Source organism: Spodoptera frugiperda, chromosome 10, assembly GCF_023101765.2.
Source record: "Spodoptera frugiperda isolate SF20-4 chromosome 10, AGI-APGP_CSIRO_Sfru_2.0, whole genome shotgun sequence".
NCBI lineage: Eukaryota > Metazoa > Arthropoda > Insecta > Lepidoptera > Noctuidae > Spodoptera > Spodoptera frugiperda.
The window spans coordinates 5,912,885-5,924,144 of record NC_064221.1 but is presented as its reverse complement, the minus strand read 5'-3'; the positions used below and the strand labels follow the sequence as shown (position 1 = coordinate 5,924,144).

The window sequence follows — 11,260 nt, the reverse complement described above, 5'->3', positions numbered from 1 at the left end:
GTACTATTTGAATGAAGACTTTTATGTGAACTCACTAACCCGTTGTCATATTATGCCACCTTAGTAGTTGTTTCTAAAATTACAACACTCAGTGCCCGCGACGCGTATGTGCGTTTTCAGTCTGCACTGCGTGCCTCCGACTCACATGTGCGTTTATACCACAGAAGTTCTATTCTCAGTGCTCATGACGCGTATGTGCGTCTCAGGTGGCTTTGGTAGTTCTTTTTCCTATACAAATTTTGAGCGATAGAAGGGGCATTGGACTATTACATGGGACTTATAACACAAATGGTGAAAAGTGGATGTACATTGTATAGCGGCAATACGTGTCTTAATGCATACCTCTGTCTACCCTTTCAGGGATAAGAAGCGTGACAGGTTGATGTTCCGTAACTATAATAAATAGTGTAGGTTGTACACGATGAAAATAAAACAAAATTCGAATGATTGACTTGTCCTTTATTCAATGCGTAAAGAAAAACCGGTCCACCATTATCAGATATTTGGAAAATAATCTCGGGCAGCTCACTACAATAATATATGGACTACGTACTGCTTACTATAACCATTACACTTTGGAATGATATCCTGCTTACTTCTAACACATTAGGAAAATCAACTTTACAAATAAACCAAGAGTCGTCAATAAATAAATTCTGATTTCATTAATTACAAAACTAAGCGATTTAACGTACGCTACAAATTCCAACTGAGATCTAAGCTTATAATAAAAACTTTGGATAAAAAATTATAGATAACAATTATTATTGACAATTTGTTTTGTACATTTTTACAAAGAAAATACATTTCAAATCCGGCTGAATACTGAGTGAGAATGTAAACAGTTAAATGCAAAAATGTTACAATATGTTGTGACATGTAAACGCACCTTAACTAACGAAAAATATACACAATTATTCGCAATAATACATTTTACATTAAACGTAATACTTTCTAATCAATTTCAAAAGATATCGGGTAATTATTGTTCTATGGAAGAATTAATTCTTATACATACGCACCAGTACTGGTTGAGTATAAAATCTGCAACACCATTACACCAAAAATATAAAATTTGTATGAAAAATAACTACAAAACTTACTCGTTAGGTGCATGTTTGAGGAATGTGCTCACTGTACTGCGTTACATAGCCGTTCTTATTATAAAAAGTATTCAAATTTTATTGGCAATAATATCACAAATCAATATTATCATGATTTTCACAAACAGTTCTGTGTGACAACGTTATCATGGGAGATGGGTGATGTACAACGAAGATATGTCGAATAATAATTTCACGAATAGGCAACACCACATATTTATTTGAAGCACAACAATGCTGGGCCTCCTTCTGTATTATTTAAAACGTTCCCATTACATCCAGCAATACATTAAACTTGACAGATATTCATGAAGTTTCGCGCCATATTTAATAATAATGCCGCCATTTTGAATAAATGATTTTCAACTTTTTTTTTAACAGAGGCTCTTGACTATTACTTTACAAAGTCAAAGTTCTTACTTGATCATATTTGTTTCATTTTTATGTGCAAATTTCAGGAAAAAAGGTACTTGAGAACGTTTGTAAATAATAAGAATGAGGTGCCCTGATGATATGTAAATAGATATCACTAGATGACCAACATATACTTCTATGTATAATTGTTATATTCTCGTAAATAGCGCGTACGCAAATAAAGAAGCTTTTAAAAAAGCTAAAAAATCTCATAAAGATACAAAAATATTTTAGCAGTGGAAAGTGCAAAAAGGTTTTACATTATTCATAATTTAGGCCATATTTTTTAGGCAAATATGTTTATATTCATTTACAATTAAATTATTTAACTTGAATTGACTTTACGTACAACGTAAGGGATTAAATAATTATTATATTTAGATTGCCAGTAAAAATTACTGCAGAACTTTTTTTATTTTTATGTATTCCTTTCCCTACATTTCCGTCGCGCCATTTACGTAAATACAACAGTAATAATAAACGGTTAATGTATATGAACTCCGATATAAACGAACGCGAATGGATGGATACAACGACAATTATTTGGCTCACTTAATTCGCTACTGGTAATATTGAGCATTATTTGTCTTTTCCAAATAAACGTCGCACTATAGAATTCAAGCGGCAAACGAAATATCTATGAGCATATCCGGGTAAGTACACTAGTCGTTCTAATATAAGGTCATAGCCTATGTAAAGCTGTCAACGTCACACGACGTAAAAATTAAAAAAAATTGCCACTACAAGCGAAAAACGTCAAAAGGTCATTCACCCTTGGTCGGTGTGACCAATGTTTTGATCGAGTGGTATCATTTTCTTGCTGACGGAATAGATAGGGGGGGAGTCGAGTTTGCCGGAGATGGCTTGGACACGACTCTTGACGGACTCCATGGGGGCGGAGTCTACTTTGACGTCATCGGAGCTCGACGAGGAGAATTGGAAGGAGGAGGCTTCGGTGTTGCCGTAGATGTGTTGCGGTTCCCTGACGTTGCCGTAGAGGTTGTAGTTGTGTATGAGGGTGGACACCCTGTTGGGGGCGGCGGGCAGGCTACTGTGCTCTTTGGGCGGTTGTTCCGTGACAGTGAGCTGACTGGTGGTCACTGGTTGGTTGATCTTGAAGTCTGGCTTCGGAGGCGGCGTCTCATCCTCTTGCACCGACGACTGGTTGCTGAGCACCGGGTTCTGTGGTATATACACCTGGTTCTGGGCCGCGAACACCTGGTTCTGAGAGGTCAGAGTCTGGTTCTGTGGGGTTGCCACCTGTAAAAACATAATTACGACTGATATTCTACACTTGAGAAAAAAATATATAAAAAAGGTAAAAAATGATACTGACTACATACTACCGACTACTGAGATGCTGCATGCAAAAATAAAAAAGAAATATGTTAATAAAATGTGAATAGTTTTCTGAATTGTGGTGAATCTAATTTCAACGTATGTAAATTAAATATGTATGTTTTAAAACATTCCCATATTAACTACGAGTATCTACTAATCATTACAATTACTTCTATTCATTCCAATTTCATTCCAAAACAATAGGATTAACATAACTACAATACTCTTTAATCGTTCCACCCTGATCGAAGGAGTTTTACACCATGTCATGAACTAAATATAAAATGTTTGTTTATATAAATGTTTTATTTTAACAAAATCAGAATTCAGAATTACTGTAAGAGTATCCGTCATGTAATCAGTGGCAATTCATTCTTAATTTCTTATCCTAATCACCACCTATAAAAGAACTCTCTAGCTCACCGCCTAGTCTATCTAGTAATGGTAAGTATTTTGTGACCAGACGGGGCCTAAGAAAATACAGAACTAATAAGCAATATTATCTCAAAATAGTGTCAAAATAGTGGACCCAATGTGATATTTAACTTTATTCCCATCACAAAATTGTTATCGACATAATAACAAATTAATTAAAAGAAACCACAGATATCATAAACGTACTGGTGTAAAACCCCTTCCAATCCCTTTAACCACAGATAACAAATAAAAAAAAAGAAAAAAAACAAAAAATAATTATAAACCCTACGACACACTTACCTGGTTGAGTCAGCATGCGACACTAACCTGCGCGTTAGGGCTGCTCGGTTCCTGCGGGGGCTGCAGGGCGGCGCGCCAGTCGATGTTGGGGTGTCGCTCGCGGATACAGTCCACCACGTCCAACAGGTTCTTGGCGTCCATAGCCAAGATGTGGGCGGCTGCTAGCATGTTTCTGGAAGTTACATTTAATATTTAATTTTGTAAAGGTACTTTGTATTTTATTCTTTGTGTATAGAAAGCATGGTGTATGACAAAAGGCTTAACAATTCTTAATTTGGGATTATAAAAGTAGGTGTTACAATAATATTAATGTATTGCGTGTACTTCTGTCCTAATTTTTAAGGATCAAAATCCTTCCTCACTTTTTTTAAGAATCATACTATTTATTGGTGAAAATCGTATAAAACTCCGTCCTGTACCTTTAGTACGAGTTTGCTTTACGTTTAAAGTAATCGAAACTTGCGGCGTTTTGATTGGTTGGTTTATTCGAGCCGGCCAATCAGAGTCGGCGCTCTGCGCTCTTGTCTCAATTACTAAATGTAAAGCAAACTCATATTATTAAGGGTACTGATTAGTCAGTTTATTCGTCGGTTATTGAGTCGATCTAGTTCATACAGACAGGGGCTAAAGGGGACTTCTTTTTATAGTATGTAAGGGTAACACATTTATGTAGTTATCGCATTAATATATAGTATGTAATGTATATGACAAGGATTGGCCGCAAAAAGCTTTAAACAGAGAGGAGTGGAAGGAAGGTAGGGAGGCCTTTGCCTTGCAGTGGGACGATCATGGCTGAAATCTAAATCTAAAACAAGTAACGTATACTAACTTAGTGTACTCATGCTGCAGCGTGGTGTTGTGGTACTGTATGGCGAGCCGCATGGCTTCCACCAGCGCCGCCATGTCCTTGCTCAGCACTTGGTGCGCCATCTCCACCTCCCTGGACAAATGAAAATAGATTTTATTAACATTAGATAAGAATAGTTTTTGCTCTTTCTTAATCAATCTCTTTAAAAAGTCTTAGGTGTTTACTGTTGTGAAGAAATTTATTATTATTTTAAGTTAATAAGAAAGTTCGACTACTACTATCAGTGCCTACACATGTATAGAAACTACTACAGGAGTAGGAGAGTATAGAAACTACTACTAGAAATAGTTCACTTCTCTTCGTTTTCTGATGAAGATAGAATAAGAACGAGAACTCTAATTTCCACTTTCGCTGCCAAAGCTAAACTTATAATTATATTATATTAATATGTAACTAGTAATTCTTTTTTTTATCTTTTTTTTTTTAAAGAAACGTTGCTCCACACTAGCATTTTGTCCTGTATCGTGTGTGCGTTAACAAACATACATTTTCAGATGCACATAACACCCAGACCCAAAACAACAATTTGTGGATCAAACAAAGAGTTGTTATCGCGGGACTCATATCCGCTAGACGTTGCCCCGCAGCCAGCCACCACACCAACCTTGCAGTCAAACACACATCACCCTTTAAAGACACAAAATACAGAAAAATCTGTATAAAATGAGTACCATACCAGACACAAAACACACAAAAAAACTAATTATAATGAGTATCATACCTCTGAGCATGTTGCGGGAAGGGCACGACGACCTTATCAACGGTAGCGCAGAGCTCCCGGAGGTCTGCGCCGACGGCCCGCACGGCGGCGAGCAGCCCCGCGGCGCCCGCCCCGCCCGCCGCCGCGCCCGCCAGCCGCATCACGCACCGCACCACGCTCGTCGTCGCGCAGTACACCGGCTCCGACGTGTTGCGGCCCGACTGGGGGGACGGGAGATATATATAAAATTTGATACGTCACACGTCACATTGCAGTACTTTTTCTTAAAAAACAAACTTGGCCGACACTTATATTTTCTCCTGTGTCGTGGGTACGTTTACAAGCGTATAGGCTCACATACACATAACACTACAAAGCGTTACAGGAATCGAAAAAACATTAAAATGTGTAAAAAGAACGTGTAACGTCACGCCTTTTATCCCCGAAGGGGTAGACAGAGGTGCACATTACGGCAGGTAATGCCGCTATACAATGTACACCCACTTTTCACCATTTGTTGTATAAGGCCCATGTAATAAGGGGTGAGCCTATAACCATATACCTACCGGGCACAATTCCAGACTCCGTGCTACAACCGAGAAATTTTTCGAAAATTCGAAAAAGCCCAGTAATACTTTGCCCGACCCGGGAATCGAACCCGAGACCCCTTGTTCGGCAGTCGCACTTGCGACCACTCGACCAACGAGGCAGATATAGGTAACATTTTGTTTTTTTTTACCAATTGTCATAAAAGGTTTGTGATACGGTCCAAATGATAGGCCATTACACATGCTAGTCGTAATGCGGTATACTGGTTCCAAGGTGTTGCGTCCAGACTGGAGAGAGGTGACATTTTTGGAGTGAAGTTTTGTGTTGGTTGGCGCTAGTATGTATAGCTTTTTTTTTTTTTTTTTTTTTTTTTTTTTTTTTTTTTTTTAGTATGTATAGCTAGTTACCCGACACTAGTATTTTAAGCTGTGTCGTGGGTGCGTTTACAAACATATAGGCTCACATACACATCACACCCAGAATAGAAACGACAATTTGTGAATACCACAAAGTGTTGCTCCGTACGGGAATCGACCCCACTATTAAATACATTAAACTTGTGTAACAAGAAGTAACAATGTAACTACAATTAATATAAACTGGTAAATTGTAGATTTGTCTCACCTTATCTTCGCTCGGTGGTCGTTCTTTGGATACAGTATTCGCTGGACTCGTCTCGGCAGACGTCGTCGCTGTATACACAAGAAGTTATTTTTTAATACACCATTTAAATATTGAAACCGCAGGAAGATTATAAAAATAGGAAAACCTGTCACATAAGAACCAAATATTAATTTAATTATACATTTTGTTATTGTAATAACAAATACAAAAAAACTTAACCTACTTACTAGGTAGTGTACTACCTACTTATAGTATAATAAATAATGTTTCAATACGGTTATCACTCTCACCACGTCCACCATCACACTCTACCTTTATTTCTTTAATATCTCGAAGTTAACCATTAACTCTTTAAGCGCCCAGTTAAATATCAATTACCGTGCCCCTATCGCGGCTACGAATCGAACAAATTATATCTACACTTTATTTAATGTGTAGTGGAGGACCAATCGTGTGAATAGAACGAAAAAATCATGCATGTCGCAGCAATACGACATGAGCGGCAGGGACACGGAAATATGTGTCGCAGATATGCGACATAGGCGGTTAATGGGTTAAATTTTAAATTACCTGAATGTGGTTGACTAGGTGCTCTCGGTTCGTTGGTGGTGGTGCCGTCTGGTTTCTGTTCACTGCCCGGTTCGGACTCGGTCGATAGTTGCACGTTGGACAAGCGCTTTTTCTATAAAAACAAATATAATTATTTACATACAATATAAATGACAGTAGAATATAATATAGATTGCAACTTTAATTACAAAACCATAAAGATTAAAATTGTAAAGCAAAACTGGAGGTTCAGCTCTGTACTAAATACATTGGCTCGTTTACACGATTACGTATCTAATTCTTCTATCCATAAGAGTCAAAATAGCATGGCATATGTGTGTCGAACGAAAACTCACAGATGGCTATTTGATTTTCGACCAAAACAACCATAATTATAAAGTACAAAATTGATTGTTTAATCACTTACCAAGTTCTCTTCCTGCATTTGCAACCATCTTCTATCTTCTTCGCTTTGATGTTGTTGTCTTGCTAGTTCGGCTAGCAATCGCCTTTCCACTGCTTGCTCGCTGTCGCATTCTGGACTCTGTTACGTATGAAATAGGAGCTATATTTGATTGTTCATTGTGAACAAAGTTTTAAATAAAATCAATAAAAACTGTTTCTCTAAATACCTGCAACCAAACTCAATTTCATGATATAATGGACTTTAAGGCTTTGTGTTAAGGTTACTTTTTGCAGAATTGAGTTTGACTGCTTTCATAGAAAAATGCTCTGACGTGCAATTTTTGTGCTTTTTTTACAGAACTAACATTGCTGTTAGTGACATTACCAATATACAATTTTGTACAATTATTAACATTTTTAGTAAACGAATTGAATGTTATACCAGAATGTGTTGTGTTATGAATCTTTTAGAAAAAAATAAATTAAAATTCCAACCACAATGTTAGTTCAGTGAATATTTAGAAAAAAAAAGAAAATCACTCGTGAAAAAAAAGCAATCAATCATAAAAAATAATTTTCACAAATGAATATCTCAAACAATGTTATAAAACAAAATAAATATACTTAATAATAAAATTAAATTAAAATATAATATAAAAAAAAACCGACACTCTACCGGAGAAACCCAATATCTCACAAAAATATCTGAAAACAAAAAAAAAAACACCAAAAGAAAAAAGAAATAAAAAGTAAAAATAAAAAAATAAGAATTAAAATATTTACACATACACCTCTCTAGGGAATGGGATTGGATATTTACAAATATGGAACACTCTTTTTTTTTTTAATGGCAGCAGAGTCTCCTATATAGTATTGTCGACTATACTGCCAGTATCAAGTGGTGACGGGGCAGATTAATAACTTTTTGTGTCGAATTTTAACTTTCTGGTAGTTGTATGGAACACTCATTTAACATTTTAATGACAGCTGTAAAATGTTCTTTTTAAAAAATCACTTTAAAAAACTTTGTCCGCAACCAAACCAATGTCTCAATAACATAATCTATACAAAAAAAAAACAATATTTTTAATTGAAAATATAATGCAGTCTATCTCACTCTTCACGCATGCGTACTCTAATTATCTACACACACATACTAAGTATCTACTTCTCGCCATTTGTGAACGTCAAGGGTGAATGCAAAAAACTTAAATGTTGAATGAAAATTAAATTAAATTTTCTCATATTTTTCTTTTTAAAAAATAAAGTTGTAATCTCACAAATCGTACGCAAACTTATATTATTTTAGATTATCTGTAATTATTTCTAGATAAACTACTAATTTTTACATTCACCAATGAACATAATCATGCTCTGAAAGTGTATCCAACTCTACGCGAAGGTATTCCAATCACCTGCACGGGCTGCGCCACTCCATGCACGTGGGACACTCCTGCCGACACTCCTTGCACCGCGCCAGCCACTGGCACTGTGCCAGGCATTGCCACGCCAGACATCGCGCCAGAGACTGGCACGCCAGTCATCACGCCAGACACTGGCACACCAGCCATTGAGCTGGATATGGGTACTCCAGCCTGGGCCATTGCTGGCTGACATTCCATCCTAGACGCAAAGACAGTGGAAGCATCCGACGTTTGTACCATCGGTCTGTACGCCGGGCCCGCCACTTGTGGCGCCATCTGTGCGCGGTACATGACGGGCTGGGCCCCTGGGTACCCGTGTGGGGGCCCGTACATGGGGGGCACCACTCCCATCGGCTGGGCGAACCCTTGCTGTACCTGCTGGAACGGCTGCGGACTTGCAGACCGAAGGAAACCTTGCGGGACCTTTGCCGGCCGAGCTTGTCCCGAGTACGGCACTCCTTGCACGACTCCTACAGGAACTCCGTACGAAGCAGAAGGATGAGAGGCCGCCATACTACTCTCCCGTCTGAACTGAGGCCGAGCCATCGCTCGCTGCGCCGCTACCGCCACGCAACTCTTCACATTATCCCCACCAAAATCGTATATCTCCTCTACTAGAGGCGGATCTGGTTGTGTTCGCATTTTGTTCATGACACTGGCGGCCAGTTGTGCGTTGAGTGCGCCCTGCACCGCGAACTGCCCCACGTCCTGGTCGCGGCGGGTGCGCGGCGGCGGGGACGCGGGCACCGAGTGCTGGCGCGTGAACGGCGCGATGGGCACCGGGGACCCGCGGTGGGACAGACTGCCGCGGGCGTTGCGTTCCAGCGACCCCATGCGGATGGGAGCGCGCTCTGCACTGGACAGCGTACCGCGAGTGTTACGTTCTAGAGACCTAACTCGACTAGCGTACGGCTCGGGTACGTCTGCTTCCGCAGCGATGGGTGACGCGTTATCCCCGCGCGGGGACACGCTGGGAATGTTCTGACAGAGGTTGTCGCAGCTCTCGCGAGCTCCTACTACTACTGTGAGGGTTTCGTCGGGGGTGTCGGAAGGGGTGGAGGTGGGGACGATGGGGTCTAGTTTCTGTAGGCTGGCGGCGGGGATGGGGGCGGTCTGGAGGGGGATGTCGATCTTCTCGTCGGGGCGGGGGTGTATGATCTTGTCGACGATGTCGTGGGTCTCCGGCAGGGTGTCGGCGAAGTCTACGGCGACAGTGTTAAATACCGAGGCGGGCGTGGTGTACGCGTGCGGTAGATGCGCGCGCGCAGTGTTCTCCCGCAGTAGATGCGCCAGTACGAGCGGGTTCTGTGCCACTATGTACGTCTGGGCTGCGCCCGCGCCGCCTGGGACGTTGTCACTCACTGTTGACAAGACATACAACGTTAGAATTTTTCACTAACCGCATCAAATTACTCCAATTTGTCTTTATTAATAGATTTTCAATTAATATCATAATGCTACATCTTAAAAAAAAAAATCACCGACATCGACAGCTTGCTCTTTACTTCAAGTAACTGGAAATGCTTCCCAAAATTACCTGGTATATTATTGGAAGGTCGCTGTGGTTTGGGCGGTGGCTCCTCGCTGACGGATCCTGCGGCGACGCGTCTGTTCTCCCGCCGCATCGTCTCCCACGCCGAGCTGCGTTCCTCTTGCAGGATCTCACTGTTATACAAAACGACTGTGTCAGGTTTTGCATTACGTAAGCTACGATGAGGTAAGTCTTTGTTTATTTGTTTTGATTATGTACCTAATATTTACTGTTTGTTGCTGTTACACTTCGGAGCAAAGAACCGGAGCGATTTTTCATTTTAAAGAACCCTCTAGAACCCTTTTATACATTATACGTTACCAACGAATAAAAAAAAACATTGCCCCAAACTATGATTTTCTCCGGTGCGTTTACAAACATAAAAGTTCACATGCGCATGACACCCAGACCCGAAATAACAATTTGTAGATCCCACAAAAAGATGCTCCGCCTGGGAATCGAACCCAACCGAACGGCAGCCAGTTGCCTAGCCACCGCGCCAACCGTGCAGTTAAACTATTACTGTAAAAATAGCATGAAAAATCCATAAATCCATTTAAAAACTACTTTTTTTTTGAGGGGGGAAAATCATCCAATGACTTTTCTCGCCTTGGGCGAGGCGAGAGGGAGTGTCAGACTCTTACTAACTAAAAACCACCCCGTTCCTACTCCTGCTTTTCGAACCAGAGCCCCGGTAAACCCGCTAGGTAGTCCGCAGCTCCGGATCTGGCATCAGCCCTACTGGGCCCCATCTGTGGTGGTCTGATGGCTCTTTGAGATTTAAAAAGTACTTACAACAGTGTTTCTTTAAGTTGATGTGCAGGGGGTCTCTGACTAGGTTCGTAGGCCCAGCAGCGCGACATGACAGAGTACAGCCGGGGTGGGCAGCGAGGGGGGAGTGCGAGCCGCTCCCCGTTCTCCAGTTTACCAATGACATCGTTGTTCTTCACGCCGCTGAATGGTTTCACTCCCAACATTAATATCTCCCACATGCAAACGCCTGGGGGGAAGAAATAAGAAAAAAATAGTGATTTT

The 11,260-nt window shown here is 40.4% G+C and overlaps 1 protein-coding gene across 11 annotated transcripts in view; it reads right to left on the bottom strand.

Annotated features, from left to right (window-relative positions):
- Positions 1-442: 442 nt before the first annotated feature.
- LOC118277302 (focal adhesion kinase 1) overlaps positions 443-11,260 on the bottom strand; it is a 175,868-nt gene continuing 165,050 nt past the window's right edge. For 7 of the 11 annotated variants that reach the window (XM_050696634.1, XM_050696638.1, XM_050696633.1 and 4 more), the window contains 10 exons: positions 11,021-11,225; positions 10,232-10,359; positions 9,919-10,055; positions 7,293-7,409; positions 6,887-6,998; positions 6,317-6,384; positions 5,165-5,364; positions 4,405-4,515; positions 3,603-3,747; positions 443-2,777 (listed from right to left, as the gene is read on the bottom strand). In XM_050696634.1, the coding sequence (XP_050552591.1) occupies positions 2,286-2,777; positions 3,603-3,747; positions 4,405-4,515; positions 5,165-5,364; positions 6,317-6,384; positions 6,887-6,998; positions 7,293-7,409; positions 9,919-10,055; positions 10,232-10,359; positions 11,021-11,225 (1,715 nt within the window). In that variant the 3' untranslated portion in view covers positions 443-2,285. Of the gene's footprint in view, positions 2,778-2,853; positions 2,878-3,575; positions 3,748-4,404; positions 4,516-5,164; positions 5,365-6,316; positions 6,385-6,886; positions 6,999-7,292; positions 7,410-8,685; positions 9,853-9,891; positions 10,056-10,231; positions 10,360-11,020; positions 11,226-11,260 lie in introns of all 11 variants that reach the window. The other 4 variants (XM_050696639.1, XM_050696636.1, XM_050696637.1 and 1 more) reach the window with 4 other exon arrangements.